At 44.7% G+C, this 19,774-nt stretch overlaps 1 protein-coding gene across 4 annotated transcripts in view; it reads left to right on the forward strand.

Annotated features, from left to right (window-relative positions):
• Dpy19l3 (dpy-19 like C-mannosyltransferase 3) overlaps positions 1 to 19,774 on the forward strand; it is a 68,265-nt gene that overhangs the window by 24,799 nt on the left and 23,692 nt on the right. For all 4 annotated transcript variants that reach the window (XR_015003735.2, XM_048448801.3, XM_048448802.3 and 1 more), the window contains exons 5-12: positions 1,848 to 1,969; positions 3,384 to 3,529; positions 5,790 to 5,913; positions 6,830 to 6,964; positions 10,482 to 10,613; positions 13,058 to 13,159; positions 17,508 to 17,581; positions 17,671 to 17,829. Coding sequence is in view for 3 of the 4 variants with exons in the window: in XM_048448801.3 (XP_048304758.1) it covers positions 1,848 to 1,969; positions 3,384 to 3,529; positions 5,790 to 5,913; positions 6,830 to 6,964; positions 10,482 to 10,613; positions 13,058 to 13,159; positions 17,508 to 17,581; positions 17,671 to 17,829 (994 nt within the window). In the remaining variant the exon portion in view is untranslated. The remainder of the gene's footprint in view (positions 1 to 1,847; positions 1,970 to 3,383; positions 3,530 to 5,789; positions 5,914 to 6,829; positions 6,965 to 10,481; positions 10,614 to 13,057; positions 13,160 to 17,507; positions 17,582 to 17,670; positions 17,830 to 19,774) is intronic.

The raw sequence follows: 19,774 nt of genomic DNA on the forward strand, positions 1-19,774 counted from the left end.
TAATCTCCAATTCTGCCTTCGACAGATTGGCTAATTCTCAAACTGTTCTCAACGTCAAAGCCACAAATTCTGGATTGGCAAGAGTCAGGGTCCCTAAGAATTTAAGGTAACTTCTCAGGATACTGCGGACCAGGGTAGCATTTTGGGGCTGGGTCTTTGACCCCTCACTGCTGATTTAAGCCCTGGTCAGAGGGTCTCAGAATCAGCAGTTCCTCAGAATGTACCTGTGACAGAGGGTGTTCTTAGGAGCACTGCTTCATCACGTGCGATAGCATGCCCTCTATCCAGAGCCATCTGTGGGCGTGATCTCGAATGGACTTGTGTTTCTGTAAGTCCCAGCCTGTGTACTTCTGCCACATGGCCAAAACTACTGATGTCATTGACGGGCTGACACGGGACCAGCAATTCTATGATGAGTACTTTTGAGGAAGAAATTGTCTTTTAAAATTCTTTGTCAAATTTCCTATGTATATACAATGCATTTTGATCATTTTACCACCCGAGTGTTCCACTGTCATCCCCCTGCCTCCACTAAACCTTGTTTTCTTCCTAACAAGTTTCCCATGTGCTTTCACATCTTTTGTGACTTTATTTAATTTTGTTTGTGACCACTGAGTTAAATTGAGGTTACCTGCATAATCGTTTGTGGGTGGTGTTTACTGGAGCATGGGCAGCTCAATCTGCCTGCCCCAGGAAACACTAACTGCCATTAGTTTATCAGGGCGTGTGTGCATGGAGGGGAGGCTCTAGTTTTTAAGAATTTCTAATTCTTTGAAAAGTCTGCATGTTGATGTCCACAGTGGTTGCCCCAGTTCACACTCCCACCAGCAGTGGATAAGGCTCCTCCTTCCCCCTGGTCCTCTCCAGAACTTATTGTCATTTGCTCACCTGATGATGGCCAGTGTGCCTTGCAGGGAATGGGATCTCCAAGTCATTTGCTTGTGTGTTTCCCTGGCGACTAAGGATGTGGAACACCTTTAAAGAGCTGTGTCGGCCATTTGTGTTCTTACTTTTGGAAACTGTTTGTTCAACAGTTTTCATACTCATTTTTGATTAGCAAGTTTGTTTTCACGGTGTTCAATTTTTGTAGCTGTTTATATGTTCTAGATGTTAATCACCCATCTGAGATGTAGCTGGCGATGATTCTCTCCCGCTCTACAGGCTTTTGTGTCCACTCTGTGATGTGTTTCCTTTGCTCTGCACAAGCTTTTTAAATTTGTGTCAGCACATTTGTCTGTTGGGGGGTCATTCTTTTGGGGTTCTCTTCAGAAGCTCTTAACTGTACCTATGTGTGAATGTTTTCCCCAGCAGGTGTCATTAGAGGCTTTTGTTGTTGTTGTTGTTATTGTTGTTTTGTTTTGTTTTTTGAGACAGGTTTTCTCTGTGTAACAGCCCCAACTGTCCTGGAACTCTCTCTCTGTAGACCAGGCTGGCTTTGAACTCACAGAGATCCGCCTGCCTCTACCTCTCCAGTGCTGGGATTAAAGGCGTGCATGCGCCTCCGCCGCCACCGCCGCCACCACCGCCACCACCACTCTGCCACATTTTTTTTCTAACACATGTTTCTGCTGCTTTTGTCAAACATTAGGCTGCGATCATTGCATGGGTTTATTGCTGGGTCTTGTGTTGCCTCCCATTGTTCGACACATCTGTGTTTTTTTTTTGTTTTGTTTTGTTTTGTTTTGTTTTTTGTCTCATTATTGATGCTTTGTAACTGTGGCTCTATAGCTCACTCTGAGGTCAGTTGTTTTAACCACACTCTTCACATAAAACAGTTTGTGCATCATATTGAATGAATGGAGAAGTATGTCATTTTTTCTCTTAATATTTTTTTCAAATATCCTTAGGTTTTCATGGCTTAATCTATGACAATAAAACTGAATCCATGAGGACGATCAACCTCCTTCAGCGAATGAATATTTACCAAGAAGTTTTTCTCAGTGTTTTATATAGAGTTCTCCCCATACAGGTATGTAGCATTGTCTTCATTGAGTTCTCTTAGTGTCTGATGGTGGTCCTCACCTGCCGCCGCTCAGGGTGGAAGTCTCACTCATGTTCTCTGACTTCAGCTAGTTTGGTAGAGGATCAGCACCGCGGGCTCCGAGAGCTCTGCTTTGTTTTCATTGCTCTATTCCTGTAAAATACTGTTATTTTATTTTTACAGGTAGATGCCTCCTGGCTTATGCCATAATATGTGTGCAGTCTAGAAGCTTCAGAAATAGTTTTATTTGAAAATGTGTAACTATTCTTGACTAACCCGTTTTTCTAAGACTTAATGATTTTTTGGTAGAGGGGTTTCAAGACAGGGTTTCTCTGTGTAGCCTTGGTTATCCTGGATCTCGCTCTATAGATCAGACTGACCTTGAACTCTGAGAGCTCCACCTGCCTCTGCCTTCCTAGTGCTGGGATAAAAACATGTGCCACCACCACCCTGCACTATGACTTATCTTTATGACTTAAAAAAATACATAAAATTATCAGATCACAATGACCATTTCTCACGTGCGTGAGGCAGAATTAGACAAAGTTAGGTGTTGGTTTGTCTAGAGGCCTCCCTTGCTTCTTCTCTTGCTAGTTTGAAGAAAGACAGCTGCTCTCTGGTAGGTGAAAAGCGGTGATGACCCTACTGCTGGGGTCCACTGCAAACTTTTCAATGTTACCTTTGTATGGACGTACTTTTGCAAGGATTTCTGTTATTTTGGATTTGTTTGAATGTGTAGGGTTTTGTACATGTGAGGCTTTAGAATCTCCAGGGATTGGAGTTACAGGCAGCTGTGAGCTGCCCAGCATGGGTGCTGGGAACTGAACTTTGGTCCTCTGCAAGAGTGATGTGCACTCTTAATCACTGAGCCAGCTCTCTAGGCCCCTCTATGGACATATTTTTTAAATGCCAGTAAAGAGGGTTAGGACATCTATGATAAACTTCCACGGCTTGTGGAATGAACCAAGGGCCTGGCACTTCTAGGTGTGGTGTTTGTGTGAGAATGGCCTCCATAAGTGCATATATTTAAATTTTTGATCCTCAGTTGGAAAGGATTAGGAGATGTGGCCTTGTTGGAGTGGGTGTGTGTTGGAGGAGATGGAAGGGACATTCAAAGCCGATACCATTCCTAGTTAGCTCTCTCTCTATGTCCTGCTTTTTGATCAATATGTAAGCTCTCAGATACTGCTCCAGCGTGCCTACCTGCCACCCTACTCCCACCATGATGGTCATGGACTCACCCCTGAAACTGCACCCACTAAACTCTTTCTTCTGTATGTTACCATGGTTACCATGGTTCTCTTCCCAGCAAGAGAACAGTAACTAAGACATTAGGCAAATAGGCTACCACTGAGCTGCCTCCCCAGCCCTGATGAGCAGTTTTCATTGTTGCCTTTTGCAGAAATATCTCGAACCTGTTTATTTTTATATCTACACTCTTTTCGGGCTCCAAGCAGTCTATGTCACAGCCCTTTATATAACCAGCTGGCTCCTTAGTGGCACCTGGCTGTCGGGACTGTTGGCTGCTCTCTGGTATGTCACCAACAGGTGAGTTGAGTCAGTTTGCTTTTCTTCTTCTCCTGGTTTTGGGTGGGAAGGAAGTCTGTTTTCTTATGCAGAGGACCACTGTAAATAGTGTGGTTGGTGAACCAAAGCACAGTGTGCTGCTTGAGAGGGTTTTTCTTGTTCAGCAAGGCAGAAAGCCTGTTCTAGAGCTTTCCCTCAAAAAATACCGCAGCACAGCCTCATCGGTTACAATCCCGCTGTCGATACCTGCTCGCTCCGTGGTCGGTATTCTTTAGCCACACACCTCATCTCTGCACAGTTAAGTGATAGCAGAGGTGTGTGAGAGAGTATGGGGCATGTGTATGAGTGCGTGTATGTGAGTATGTGTGAGTATATGTCAGTGTATATATGTATGTGTATGTACATGAGTGTGTATGTGTTAGTGTATGTGAGTATGTGTATGAGTGTATGTATGTATGTGAGAATATACGTTTGAGTGTGTGTATGTGAATATGTGTATGAGTGTATGAACCTATGGGTGTGTGCATGTGTGTAAGAGTGTATGTTTGTGAGAGAGTGTGTACGTGTGTGCAAGAATATAAGTATCTATATGTGAGAGTGTGCGTGAGTGTGTGTGTGCATGTGTATATGTGTGTGAGAGTGTGTGTATGAATGTATGTGTGTAAGAGTATATGTGCAAGTGTGTATGAGAGAGAGAGAGAGAGAGAGAGAGAGTGTGTGTGTGTGTGTGTGTGTGTGTGTGTGTGTGTGTGAAACACATGGCATTGTGTATGCCCTGAAGGAATTCTACTACTAAACTATATCCCAAACTCCCTTTGTTTTTGTGACATGGTCTCACTATGTTGCCAGGCTGTCTTTGAACTCACTCCATGACTCAAGCAGGGTTTGAGCTCAGGTCCTCCTGCCTCTGCGTTCCGAGCTGCTGCAGTAAGAGGCTTCCCCAGCATATCTAGCTTCCTTGTCCATCATAATAGGATTTGCAGCAAAATATACAGTGCTATGTATATGCAGTTCTTTCATTATTTGTTATTGTTGACATGTTTTCATATTAATTTGTAAATGTAGGAGCCTTATGAAATAGCAGTATAAAAACCTATTCAAGATTATTGGTTGGGCAGGGTGGCTTATGCTTTGTATTCCTAGAACTCAGGAGTCTGAGGCAGGCGGATTACCTCAAGTATGAGAGCAGCCTAAACTATATAGCAAGTAACTGACCAGTCTGTGCTACATAGTGAGACCCTGGTCTTGAGAAAAGACTTATTGGGTTGTTCCCCAGCTTACAGCGGCAGCAGCAATGGTTAGTAAGGCTGCTAAAGTTTTAACGTGAGTTCTAATATAGCTTTTCTTCTTAATCTTATAAAACTTATGTTTTAAATTTAGTCATAGTTTATATATTTAAGTGTTTGCTTACATGCATGTGTTTGCCTGCATGCGTGTATATGCACTATGTGTGTGCCTGTTACCTGTGAAGGCCATAAGAGGGCATCCAATCCTCTGAAACGAGTCAGAGACGGTTATGAACTGCCTTGTGGATGCTGTGACCTAAAGCTGAGTTCTCTGCCAGAGCAGCCAGTGCTCTTAACCTTTGAGCCATCTCTCCAGCCTTCCCCAAATTATTTTTTATTATAAGTCTAGTGAATGTTTATGATATGCTCAACACTTTACAAAATCTATTCTTTTAACAATGCTATAAGAGGCTGGGTTTAGTAGTGTACCAAAAATAGAGACAGGCAGATCTCTGTGAGTTGAAAGCCAGCCTGGTCTACATAGTGAGCTCCAGGACAGCCAGGGCTACATAGAGAGACCCTGTCTCAAAAAAAACAAGAATAAAACAAAAATCCAAAAAAGCAGAGTACACAAGTTTGGTTCTCAGCACCCAGTGGCAGCTCACAGCCACCTTTCCTCCAGTTCTAGGGAATCTGATGCCCTTTTTTGGACACTGCTGACAAAACACTCATACATAAAAATCAATCTTTAAAAGAAAAAAAAAACAAAGAAAAGAAAAATTTGCTTCAGCATCTAGAGAAGAGTAGGAAGGGGAGTTTGGCTGGGGCCTCAGTGTCCTCAGTACCTGCACTAACCTGGACTTGAGCTCCGAGGAGGATAGGGATTTCATATCAGCGGGGTAATAGTGGTGAAGATGGTGATGACGGTTGCCATGGAGAGCTGTGGCCAGATCTCTGTGTCCCTGGACGAAACATGCCCGATAGCTAGCAGGGAATCTCTTGAGGAAATGAGTCCAAGAGCTACTATTCTGGTTGTCTGTGTTCTCTTCCTACAGAACAGATACCACGAGGGTCGAGTTCACCATCCCGCTGAGAGAGAACTGGGCTCTCCCTTTCTTTGCAATTCAGATTGCAGCGATTACCTACTTCCTGAGACCAAACTTACAGCATCTTTCTGAAGTAAGTTTCTAAAACACGTTAATTACTTGTCTGTGTATGTGTGCATGAATGTGTATGCCTGACTGTATGTATGAGTGAGTGTGTGTGTGTAGGTGTGAGTGTCTCTGGGTGTGTGAATGGCCACAACACTCGTGTGGAGGTCAGAGGACAACTTGGAATCGTTTCTCCTCCCACCGGTTTGTCAGATCCAAGGATTAAACCAGGGTTCTCAGTGTCTCTACCCACTCAAAGATTTTGCCAGTCCAAAGTTTCTAGACTACTTTTTAGCCCCCGATTTTGTCTAAGATGCTGCAGTTCCCAGGGAGAGCTCTCATTATTTTTAAATTATGTGTTCAGGCATGTGTTGTGTGGGTACAGTCGCTTAGGTTCTGGTGCCTGGGAGGGCAGAGAGGGGCATTGACCTCCTAAGCTGGAGTTATGGGCAGTTGTGAGCAGCCCCGAGTGGGTGTCAGAAACCAGACGTAGGTCTTTTGCCACAACAGCAAGTTGACTGCCTAGCCACCTCTTCACTTCCAGGTTGAACTCTCTTCTCCTCCCCTGCAAAGAAAATGTTTTCGAGTGAAAAAACGTCCTCTTTACAGTCTGCCCTCAAGTAGTTGCAGGAAGCCCACACACAGTTCTGTGGAGCTGTCAGAATTTCTAAGTCGTTGCTCTTGAGATGTGGATGGGTGTATTGCGGCCTCTAGATCAGCGTGGAATGCACATACCATATGTGAATATTTATATGAGAATGTCACTTCGGGATATTTGGAGCTTAAATAACAAACGCAACGGTTTTCAAAGCAGCAGTTTATGCTTTCTGTACTCTTATTTGGTTTACAGGGACACAGGCTACTCCGCAAGCTGAACTGCGAGATTTTTTTTTATGACTGCAGACATGTAAATTACCCGAAGGTTTCTCTTTTTTCCCCCACAGAGGCTGACACTTCTTGTCATTTTCATATCAACTTTCCTCTTTAGCCTGACATGGCAGTTCAATCAGTTCATGATGCTGCTGCAGGCGCTAGTGCTGTTCATCCTGGACTCCCTGGACATGCTGCCAGCCATGAAGGTGAGCACTCTGCCTTCATCTTCAAGCTAAGCAGTGCCTCTAGGCAACCGGAAGGATAGCTCAATGGTTTAGAGCATGTACTGCTCTTACAAAGGACCTGGGTTCAACTCCCCACAATCATATAGCAGCTCATATGGAGTAAATTCAACTCCAGGAGATCCAGTGCCCTCTTCTGGCCCCCTTGGGTACTGCATGCATATAGTACACATAAACTCATACAGGCAAATAATATAAAGAAATGAATCCTTTGACAGTACATCTGTTTGAGGTACAGGTGTATCTGTCAGTTGCCATTTATAAACATGGATTACAATTTAAAATACAGTGTAGCTCTTAAATTTTCTTAATGTAGAGTACCTATTTTTTAATACAAAACTGAATTGGGCATATAATTCTTTTACAAGTGTTTTATTTATTTTTTTTTTAAAAAGGGTTTATTTTTACGCTACATATATGAATGTTTTGCTTGCATGTATATGTGTGTACCACATGCATGTCTGGTACCTGCAGAGGCCCACAGGGGCTCCGGATCCCTTATTAGTGAAGTTATGAATGGTTATATGCTGACAAGTGGGTGCTAAGAACCAAACCTGAGTCCTCTATAAGAGCAGCAAGTGATCTTAACTGCTGAGCCATCTGACAGGACCTTCCTCTGTAAGCCAGGCTGACCTGCAACCTCCCACAGTCCTCTGGCCTCAACCTTCTAAGTGCTGGGGTTACAGATACAAGCCACCATTCCAGACCAAACAATTATTTTCTTCCATAATATTTTGTAGGATTTTCATCGTCACATTCTCCTGATACATAGAGTGTATGCTTTTATTGACTGGTCAAACACCACATATAAAATAAGCAAAGCCATATCTACCTCCTAGTGTGTGTGCTGTCACTGGACTTTGAGGTTTCAAGTGCTCAAGCCAGGCCCAGTGTCACCCTCTCTTCCTGCTGCCTGCTGATCCAGATATAAAATTCCTGGCTACCTCTCCAGCACCATGGCTGTCTGAATGCCACCGTGTCCCACCAAGACAATAGTGGGCTAAACCTCTGAACTGTAAGCCATCCCCAATTAAATGCTTTCCTTATAAGAGTTGCCATGGTCATGGTGCCTCCTCACACAATAGAACCCTGACTGTGACAGTTAGAAACTTCCAGACCAGAAGCACAATGTGACGAATCTCCTGTTTGCTTTCTCCTTCACAGATCCCAGAGTAGTCCCTTGAAAAATCAGAAACTCAGAAATAGCAGTAGATTCAGACAGAAAAGCGCAAGAAAAACCCATTCTGTAGCAGAGGACCAGAAAGGAGAAAACTTAGCAAGACAGAACACTAACGGCTCCTGACGGCCCACACCTTCCAAACACATGCCGCTCCACTCCCCACCCTGCCAGCCGCTGATCGTGGGAGCGCTGGGATTTCTGCCGCATGCCGCTCTGCTGGAGCATCTCTGCTTCACGTCAGGGCACTGTCAGAAAAGCTGGAGGTTTCACCATCTCCCACAAGCCACATGGGGAGTCTAACTTCAGCCCCCACTTAGCCTGGCGACATCTTTTCCATCCCTGCCAGGATGGTATCAGAGGAAGCCAGCTTTGCCTTCCACTGCCAAGGTCAGAACACTAAGAAACTTCAGTCAGGAAAACACCTGTTATCCAGTGCTCAGCCCTACATGGGACCCCATCTCAATCCCCTCTTCCAAAGAAGGGGTCAGAAAGAATGCGAGCACTGGGGGATGGGCAGGAGGGCTGTGGAATGCTATCTTTGGGACGTGACGTGACCTCTGCACACCGTGAACTCATCACAACTGTGTCCAGAGGCCAAGGCAGCATTAGTTAGAACCAGCAGGCAGGAAGCAGAAGCAAGGATCAGAACCAGAGCTGTGCATAGCCATGAAGGCCTGGTGTCCGTGACCACCTTCCACTGATGGGCCCCATTTCCCAAAGACTCAGCAGCTGTGGTTGCGTGCACAAGATCAAACCAGCCGAAATCCTGGCATTTAGACCCCCACCCCCAGCGCGCCAAGTAGCCGCTTTACTGAGGATGTGGTCCTGGTAGGTCTTGTGTGCTGTGATGGGTGTCTTACATCCATACACCTATGGGCGGTACTAACTGGACTTAGTGGGTTGTCAAACAGGAAAAAAAAATCAAAAAACCCAAAATTTGGGAGGAAGCATATTGGGGACATAGGATAGAAACAGGCTAGATAAGATTATACTCAGTGTATACATGTATGTAATTATCTCCCGCAAAAGTTTTAAGGCCCCGCAAGTTGAGGAACAAGCCTTTAAAACATAAGTCTATGGGGGTATATTTCAGAATCAGATCGTCACAGCTATGCAGTGCTTTGAAGTTTAAATTTTCACAAAATAGTCATTGATGTGAGAAAATTGCACATAGCATGGAGTATGTTGTTTGTATGAGATGGGAGGTGCCATTCTGACCCTGCTTTGCCTGTTGGTAACAGTGTCTGGTAACTCTTGGCCCTGCCATCCTATCAATTACAATTCTATTACATGGTTTTCTGTGTATTGTAAGATACATTATAGTCCTAAAAACCCCTAGCATCCTCTGCCCTGCTCTCCTAGTGACACCAGGCAAAGGCAGGCCCTGCAGACCTCCCTTCGTGCTTGAAACAGATTGGTTTCCTTTGAGGTCAAAAGCATGAACCATTAAGGAAGCTGGGTGTGATGAACAAAACTGTTATTTTCCATAGATCTGTGTAAGTATGGAATTGAAAATGCTTAACATGCTTTGAAGAAGATTTACTTACTTTTCCTAGAATGTGTATGAGTGTTTGCCTATGTGTGTGTGTGTGTGTGTGTGTCATGACACCACATGCATGCAATGCCCACAGAGACCAGAAGAGGGTGTTGGATCCCTTGGAGCTGGAATTACAAGCAATTGTGAGCAGTCATGTGGGGTTTTCAGACTTACCCTGAGGATGAATACAAGCTAAATAAAGTCATGCATGACACAGGCTTGAAGTGGGTGGTCTGGAAAGTAATGGGAAGAGATGAAGTCCCGACTTTTGGTTGTAGACACTAATTATAAAAAGAATTGGAAAGAAAATTGAAAATTACAAGTCACATTTTTATTTCCCCAAATATATTTACCCCTTTGTTGGTTTCCCTTTTCATTAATGCCACAAAATTAAAAATATCCTATTATTGGGCTGGAGAGCAGTGGTTAAAGAGCACTCAGCATCCGCATCAAGTGACTCTCAACCATGTGTAACTCCAGCTCCAGGGGATCTGGCGCCCACTTCAGGCCTTTGTAGTCACTGTGCACACATGCTCAAACTCACATGAAGGCGCACGTACATACAATTAAGTAGACATCTTTAAGGCATTTTCTATCAGTAAAAATGAAAAACAAATGGAATGTATACAATATTGCATTCCTCTGTAGATGGGTTTCTTGGAGCTAGGTGTGTGTTCTGCATTGTTGGTAACCTGAAATGTGGTCACTGTGCCACCGTGTCTCGGTCTCCTGATGAAATCTCCATTGTGTCGTCTTTGTTGCAGGCCACCTGGCTGTACGGCATACAGATAAGCTGCTTGCTCCTCGTCTGCACACTTCAGTTTTTTAACTCCATGATTCTGGGATCATTGCTCATCAGTTTTAACCTTTCAGTATTAATTGTAAGAAAACTTCAGGTAGGACTTTTTATTTTTTGTAGACTATTTTAAAATATTTTAGTCTTTAGTTCTGCAACTGTGTGTTTTGTGAATATGCACATGAGTGCAATTCCTAGGGAAGACAGACGAGGGCACCAGATCCCCGGGACTTTGAGTTATATGCTCTTGTAAACTACTTAAACTGAGTGCTGGGAGCCAAACTGGGGTCCTCTGCAAAAGCAGAACACAATCTTAACTGCTGAGCCACCTCTCCAGCCCTATAAGATCTATTTTTGATTGTGTGGCTCACTGAACCTTATTCTCATCCAGAATTCAGGAACAACCTAATTCCCAATAAAGAACTCCATCAGGGTTACCTTTGCTTTTTCCTTTTGAAATGCATGCTGGAACATTTATTTTAAGCTTTTTCAGGTCCATGTGTCATTCTTTGCTTTTAGCAGTGATTATTTCTTACGCAATTGAATCCTTAATTCCTGCACTAGCCAGGGTTGTTTATTTGGATTACATTATTATATGTCATAGATGGAAAACTACAATACAAGATAAAAAATCATCTGTATTCAGTAGTGCCTTCCAGGTCTGGACCTCTTGCTGGTTGACACCCTTTCCTGTCTTTACATAGCCTGTTAGTGACATTGAAGGGAATTAAAATGCACTGTTTTCACAATTCAGAGAATCCAGATAACTGCTTACAAAGGCGTGGGGCATCTCATAAGCTATTCTAAAATCATGTAAAGTTCTTGTAAACATTTAATCCTTTGAGAATTGTATACTTGTATACTATGTATTTCCGTCATATCTACTCCCACTCTTGGCCCTTCGGTCTCTCCCCAGAGTCCCCAACATGTCCCCTTTCCAACTTCGTGTCTTCTTCCTCATTTATAAAATTACCCACGGAATGCAGTTAGTTCTGAGCTCTGCAAATGGCTGTGAGGCCACCCGCTGCAGCATGGGCAACCTACTGGAAGCCATATCCTCAAAAAAATGACCCTCCCTCTCCCAGCAGCCAGCAGCTGCTGGTAGCTCCTTGGTTAGGGGTGGGCCTCATCAGCCCCTCCCCATCCATGCTGGAATCTGATTTGATCTGTCAAGGTCTTTTGAAGGGAGCCACACCTGCTTGTGAGCTCAGAGTACAATGTGTCGTGTCCTGAAGACAGCATCTCAGGGCTTTTCTCTCCATCCTCCAACTCCTGCATTCTTTCCACCCACTGTGTCCTGTGATTCCCTGAGCCTTGGGGTGGGGGTGCGGTAAAGGTGTCTCATTTAAGGCTAAACATTCATAGTTAATCATAATTCTCTATACTTTGGTCAGTTATGAATCTCTGTATTAACCATTGGGGGAGTGGGGAACAATCTTCTCTAACCAAGGCTAAGAGAATGGCAGATCTGTAGATAAAAACATGAATATTTAGAAGATGGTTCGACAGCATAGATTTTTCCCAGGACTAATGACCTCCCTGGTCATGTGCTTTTGTTTAAGTTTATAGAACCAGGCATGAATTCTCTTCTGGCGCATAGACCTCATCCAATCATAAAGCAGTTGGTTGCTCCCATAACGGTCATGCCACTGTCACACCAGTGAGCACTCTTTACCTGGCCGGCCAATATTTTAGCATGCAAGGTCAGTGCTAGATAAGACCACTGATGTCTTCTCTACCTCCAACCCCCACCCTACCCAGCATCCCGCATAGTGCTTTCCTGCACTGTGAGAGCTCACCTGCTGAGAGGGAGTTCCCCAGTCTGTTCCAGTTTGGTTTCACTACAACCCATGTATGTGATGTCTTCACCAGTGGGCAGCCAAGAATTTGTTGTCTTTTTTTTTTTTTTTTGTAATTCCAATGTGCATCTTTTTTTTATTGTTTTTATTGAGCTGTATATTTTTCTCCCCCTTCCCCCCCAACTCCCTTTCTCTTCCCTCTCTTTCTACCCTCTCTCATGGTCCCCATGCTCCCAATTTAGTCAGGAGATCTTGCCTTGAATGTGTGTTTTCTTAAGGTCTGCTGGAGCCTTCTTGTTCAGTAACTCCTAGGTTTCCCAAGTGTTCACACCAAGGTTTTCATTTACTAACCCATGTCTTCTTGTGCACCCTTACAGGTGACCTCTGTTCAAACTCCTTCTTTATTTAATTGCATTTGTAATTTACCTTACAGACTAGTTGGTCCCCACGAGGCTTTTTCGTACATCCTTGGTGTCATCTCACCAGCTCCCTGCACCTTTCTCCCCCTCACCCCTGCTTAGACTTTAACCACCAGTATGTCCCCCTTTTCATATCACTTGTAAAACTACTAAAACAAAGAAAAAGAGACCGCATGAAGTAGGTTTTGTTTCTCACTTATGTGTGTGCTGCATGAGCCAACATTTTAAATCTTCAAGCAATCTCAAGTGATTATGAAGTTATAGTTGACATTAAAATTTATTTAAATGTTTCTTAAAAATTAAAACACAATTCTTTTAATTTCCAGAAAAACCTAAAAACTGGAACCTTCTTGACTAGGATTGGGAAACTCTTACTTCATTTACTTCTAGTTTTCTGCTTGACACTTTTTCTCAACAACATTATTAAGGTAAGTTAATAAGTGAGATTTAATCCATTTGAAATGTATTTATGGTATTGGAGATAAGCTTTGAACTTTTAATTAGAAATAGTTCTTTCTATAAAGCCTACTTGAATCACTGATGAAAGGGTTCCGTACCCGGATATTGGGTCTCTCTGCCAACACAGTAATTATAATCAAGCTGAATTAAAAGACCAGGTTTATTGGTAAAATGTCCCCAGGTGATTTTTCCCAACCTCCAGGAAAAACCTGGCTCCTGGAGGCAGTTTAAATGCCCTCCCTGTAGGTGTAGTCTTCAGTAGCTGGGCAGTGGGTGGCCGGGGGGGGGGGGGGGGGGGGGGGGGGGGAGCGGCTGCCACTTGGGCAGTGGGGGGAGGGGGGGCTGCCACTTGGCGTGTTTTCTGGAAGGGGGCACTGAGATGGAGCTTCTACCCGAACAGTGAGTCATGGTTGACCTGGCGAGGGCCACGCTTGGTTTCGGTGGTTCTAATTATTCATTTCTCTTCCCTTTCACAACACATCTGCCTTAGTAGCTTCTCTGTTGCTATGAGATTCAGAGAAGAGTTTATTTGGGCCTGTGGTTCCAGACGCTTAGAGTCCATGATGGGGGCCCAAGCAGGCTGGGAGCTCACATCTTGAATCGTAAGCAGCAGAGAGATCACACAGAGAGTGGGGTGAGGCCTTAAACTCTCAACGCCCACCCCAGGGATGACATATTTCCTCCAGCAAAGCTACACCTCCCGAGCCTCCTCAAACAGTGCCACCAGATAAGGACCAAGTGTTCAAATGCCTAAGACTATGGAGGACATCTCAGTTAAATCACAGTGATGTCTGTCTTAGATGGGGTTCTATTGTTATGAAACCCCATGTCCCAAGGCTACTTGGGCAGGAAAGGGTTTATTTTGCTTATACATCCGCAGTCACAGTTCACTGAGGGAAGCCAAGGCAGGAACTCAAACTGGGCAGGAACCTGGAGGCATGAACTGGATCAGAGGCCATAAAGGGGTGCTGCTTATGGGCTTGTTCCTCATAGAATCCAGGACGACCAGCCCAGGAATGTCCCCACCCACAATGGACTGGGCCCTCCCCCATTGATCACTAATTAGGAAAATGCCCCACAGGCTTGCCTATAGCCTGGTCTTATGGAAGCATTTTCTCAACTGAGGCTCCCTCCTCTCCTAAAACTAGCCAGCACAGTGTCTGTCCTTGAATTTATCAGATTGAAGGCTCAACTTTAAAAACATTAACCATTTCTTAAAAGTACCATGGGATTTTTTTTAACAATTATTTTTTATTTGTTCTGTTTGGGAGGTTTTTGAGTCAGGGTGTAACCTAGCTGGCCTTGAACTCTGCATCCCACTGCCTCAGCCACCCTCGCGCTGGGACTACATGTGTGCACTACCATGCCCCACAAGGTGGGCTTTATTGGGATTTTTCTGTTGAGAAGAAGATGTGTGTTCATTTTTGCTCAGTTAAAATGAGGACTCCCAGGCTGGGATGTCATTGGGGCATGTATGAAGTCTGCCTGCACACAGCCCCGAGTTCCATTCACACCACCGAAACAAATTAAAAAGTAACTAGATAGTAGGATGACTCAAATAGTAGGCTGGTCACTGTGCAGAATAGGCTGGCCTGCGATTCCCAGACATCCGCCTGCCTGCCTGCCGGGTGCTGGCAGTAAAGGAGAGCACCAGCATGCCCAGTGTTACTGAGGCTTTTGTTGCGTGCTCCGTGGCATGGCTTTGTTTACTGTTTATCTGGTGGTTTCTGTTCCGCTTTGTCTTCTGTTTTCTGAGGGCAGGCTTTCCTTCAGGGTTTCCGTCTTAGACCTTGGTGCCCCATTCGTTTTGCTTTTAATTTCATTATTTTATGTGTATTGGTGTTTACCTGCATGTAAACACATGTGGTGTCTGTGCACCACATCCTCTATACTAGATGGTTGTGAGCAATCGTGTGGGTAGTGAGACTCAAACTTGGGTCCTCTGGAAGAGGAAAGAGTGCTCTGAACTGCTGAGCTGCCTTCCCAGGCCCCCGCTGGTTTCTAAGCTTAGAGCAAAGCTTCGGTGATTACAATCAGACACCTTTGCATGCACACACACACACACACACACACACACACACACACACACACCGCTCCCATCTTCTTCAAGGGTGGTCTAGCATAAGAGACATCAATAAAACATCTTTCTTCCCTTCAGAGGAGCATGACAGTCTCTGTTTCTTTTCCTTGTTGACTGTCGAAAAGGAAAAAATTTAGTCAGTGAACCACAGTGAGCATGCCACTTTATTTTTTGGTTTGGTTTGGTTTGGTTTGGTTGGCTTTGGTTTTTCTAGATAGGGTTTCTCTGTGTGTAGCCACAGCTTGTCCTGGAACTAACTCACTCTGTAGAGCAGGCTGGCCTCGCGCTCACAGAGAGCCACCTGCCTCTGCCTCCTGAAGTGCTGGGATTAAAGATATGTACCGCCACCACCTCCAGGTTGCCGCTGTGTTCTTAAACTCTGCATCATACCCACAGTTTCCTAAGTGGAGGACTCAAACTTGTTCAGAAAAGGAGCTAGAGAGATGACTCAGTTGGTAAAGTGCTTGCCACCCAAGCTCAAAGACCTAAGTTCAGATCCTCGGGTCCCATGTGAAAGACTGGGCATGGTGGCATGTGTCTGTAACCCCAGTGCCTGGGAGGCAAACAGGCTTATCGCTGGAGCTCACTGGTCAGCCAGTCTACCTGGGCCATGAGTTCCAGGTTCCTCAAGAGGCCCCGTCTCAAACACTAAAGTGGAGGAAGACACTTGGCATTAACATCTGCCCTTCACACATGCACATGTGCACACGCACAGGCGTGGGCACACACACACACACACACACACACACACACACTCAGAAAATGTGCAATACTGAACATACATAGATTTTTCTCTTATGTTTTCTAAATAATACAGTTTAACAGCCACTTATATAGCATTTATTTTATATCTGACATTGTAAGTAATCTAGAGTTGGCTTCAAGTCTACAGAAAGCCAAGCATGGTAGTGGTGCATTCCTGTAATCACAGCACTTAGGAGACTGAGGCAGGAAGTTCCTGAGTTCAAGGCCAGCCTGTGCTCTGCAGGGAAATGGAGGACCGTGCATCTCTAGCAGAGCAGTAGACTGATTGCTTTAGCATATGCAAGGTCCTAAGTCCAATATCTCAAACTGCATGCCCCCCCCCCAAAAAAAGAGTGCAAACACTACATTGAGCGTTGGACTCTGAAGGATTCTCTAAATCAGTTTCTGTGATCATAGCAAGGATTGAGTGTGCTCACTTGCAGCTTACACGAGCAAAGCTCATCCACTTTTCCCGCTCACCAGACTCTGCGATCTGCTCTTTGATTGAACCAGTAGAGACCTTTGAGCCCAGACTTCTGTTTTTGACACTCCAAAGGATAAGAGTCTATTGATCGGCCCTCCCTGAATGTTTCAGCAGAGACCCACAACGGCAAATTAGAAAAAACAGTCTGTGACACTCCTTGCACATACGGGACCCACAGGAAGCATTTCCTTGCTCCGGGCAGTTGTATTTGCCGCTCAAAAGCCCAAATCACATTTTTGCCTCGTTGTTAATGAATGTATTGTGTTTTCTAATTGCAGTTCTGACTTTACCTTATTTTTTCCCTGTCTTTCTTTACCTGATGCTATTTCCCCCATTTTTGTCTTAGGATTTTATTTTTGTTGTTTTTAATGCTGCACACATGGGGGCAGGGGCTGTGTGTGTCACTGCGGTGTTCCTGGAGGCTAGAGCAGGGCATCAGCTCCCCTGAAGCTGGGATTGTGCACAGTTCTGGTTTGCTCTACTGGGGTGCTTGGGAGCCCCACTCAGGTCCTCTGCAAGAGCAGCACAGGTCTTAACCACTTGAGCCACCTCTCCAGCCCTCACTGTTTGTATTGTGTGGATTTTTTTATAATCCATAAATAAAAAATAAAATTGTATGAATTAAAATTATAGTCACTAATGATGAACACTGAAATTGGTGGCATCTACACCTTAGGGTCACTTCTGTCCAGAGTTATCTGTGAATGAATGAGTCCTGTGTCATTTTTGTCTTCAGAACCAAAACCTGAAAGCAGGTTCATGGGCTGTGTATCTGCTTGAGATTTCAGACCATTTTGTTGATCTTTCTGATATAAAACCAAAAAGTCACCTTTCTTTTATCTACTTCTCATGTTGAGTTCACACAGACGTTAGGGGATAGGAGGTGAGGCCGAGGCGAGAGTTTGGGAACTGACCGTTGGCTGACCTCATGTGTCCCTCCTGCACTGTTTTCCTCTCGGGCTGGCGGGGAGATGCTAATAGCTCCTTTCCTTTTCTCTCTTCCTAATAGAAAATTCTTAACCTGAAGTCAGACGAACACATCTTTAAATTTCTGAAGGCCAAATTTGGCTTTGGAGCAACGAGGTATGACTGCTGTGAGCCCAAAGTCTTCAGCCCTCCCTGCAGTCTCCTTGCCTCTCGGGTGTGACAGCTTGCCCTCCTTCCTTCCCCAGGGATTTCGATGCGAATCTCTATCTGTGTGAAGAAGCCTTCGGCCTCCTGCCTCTCAACACATTCCAGAGGCTCTCGGAGACTCTTCTCTTCTACGCGTACATGTTCGTCCTGTTCGTCACAGCGGTCACAGCCTCGGTGGTTGCCTTTCGTAACCTCAGGTAGGACTTTTTAACACTCCTGCCCTAATGAGGCTGCCCCAGTGGGAGCTGGGAGGGAGGGAGGATGAGAACACAAATGGTAAACCCAGAGCAGAAGAGCGCTGTTCATCTTACAAGGGAAGACAGCATTTAGGGCGGCTGCAGTGCGGAGCGGGCTGTGTTCCTGGCCGGTTGACATGCTGGGAAGCGCCCATCCTGGGCGAGTTGGGTGGCCTGTCAGTACTTCTGTCTCCTCTCCTGTAGCATAAGAAGACCTTTAGTGCAGCTGCTGTGTAACTGGAAAAAAACCACACTAGGTATAGAAAAAGTGTCTCGTACCAAGACCCTTCTGTGGGCATTAGCGACCACTAGCTGCTGTTGCTGTTGTTGGTTCACAACTTTTTCCTTTCTTCTTCTAGATTAGGCACATGCAGCCCTAGTCCTGCTACTGGTGAGAGTTCTAATGTGGCACAGTACAAAATAGTGAAATGACTGGAAATGGGGGGAGTGGTTTAGTTTTGTGTGTGTGTGTGTGAGAGAGAGAGAGAGATTTTTTGGTAACTCTGTTATGTTGGTTCAAGTAAGAACTTTATACATGGTGACAAAGACCTGTACGCCGAGGCAGGAGGATTTTAGGTTTAAGGCCACCCTACACGCTAAAATGAGTTCAGGGACAATGTGAGCAGCTTAGACCCTGTTTCAAAATAACAAGGGAAAATAAGGGCCAGATGTGTGGCCCAGTGGTCTGTCGCTTCTCTCATATGCCTGAGACCCTGGTTTTGATTCCTGGCACCAGAAAAATAAAGCATTAATTGTTGTTTGTTTGTTCCCTGGGTCTCGTTTGAAAGCTCATGGAGTTGGCATGGTCATAATTATGAACGTTTACTGAAACTGCTATGTTCTCGTGCCTGTATTTAAAACTTAGCTCGTCTCTCAGCTACAGAAGAAAGCATCAAGGAGTCTGATGCGTTTTTTGGAAGACCTGTAGAATACCTCCCTTCAAGATGATGGGTTTTGCATTTACAATACAAGTTTCATTGAGAGAAAATTACAAAGTTGAAGCAACCGTCGTTTGTGGGAGCTTGATGGAGTTCTCAGGGAAGCCCCTTTTCTGTAGTTCCACAGCCATTTAAATGCTGTGATTCCCAGGCAGGAACTGCGGGAAGAGTGAGTCCAGATCGCTCCAGCCTTATGATTATTAATATTATTAAGAATAATGCAGGGCCTGAGAGATGCCTCAGTGGATAAGAGGGCTTACTGCTCTTCCAGAAGTCCTGAGTTTAGTTCCCAGCACCCATGTTGGGTGGCTCACAACCTCCTGTGATTCCAGTTCCAGGAGACCTGATGTCCTCTTTTGGCCTCTGAAGGCCCTCACACACAGACACATAGTAGAAATCTTTTTTTTTAAATTGATTGATTGAGTGATTGATTAATTTAATATATGTGGGTAATCTATCTGCATATATGCCTGCAGACCAGAAGAGGGTACCAGATCTCACCACAGATGGTTGTGAGCCACCATGTGGTTGTTGGGAATTGAACTCAGGTCCTCTGGAAGAACGGCCAGTGCTTCTAATCTCTGAGCCATCTCTCCAGCCCCATAGAAATCTTCTTTAAATATATTTCATCAGTTATTAGCTGGCTCAAGATAAACCTTAACCCCATGGAAACAGGAAAGTTCTAGATGACACAATTAATGTCACTGTAGATACACAGATGTGGACAGAAACCTAGTCTGTATCCAGAGCAGGGGAGCCCAGTAAACCTGCCGAGTCTGCTGAGACCCGATGCTGGGACCCTTTAAAACAGTTCCTCATGTGGTGGTGACCCCCAACCATAAAATTATTTTTGTTGCTACTTCATAACTGTAATTTTGCTACTGTTATGAATTGTAATGTAAATATCTGATACACAGATATCTGATATGCAACCCCTGTGAAAGGGTCCTTAGCTCCCCAAAGGGGTT

Source organism: Myodes glareolus, chromosome 1, assembly GCF_982192425.1.
Source record: "Myodes glareolus chromosome 1, mMyoGla1.1, whole genome shotgun sequence".
NCBI lineage: Eukaryota > Metazoa > Chordata > Mammalia > Rodentia > Cricetidae > Myodes > Myodes glareolus.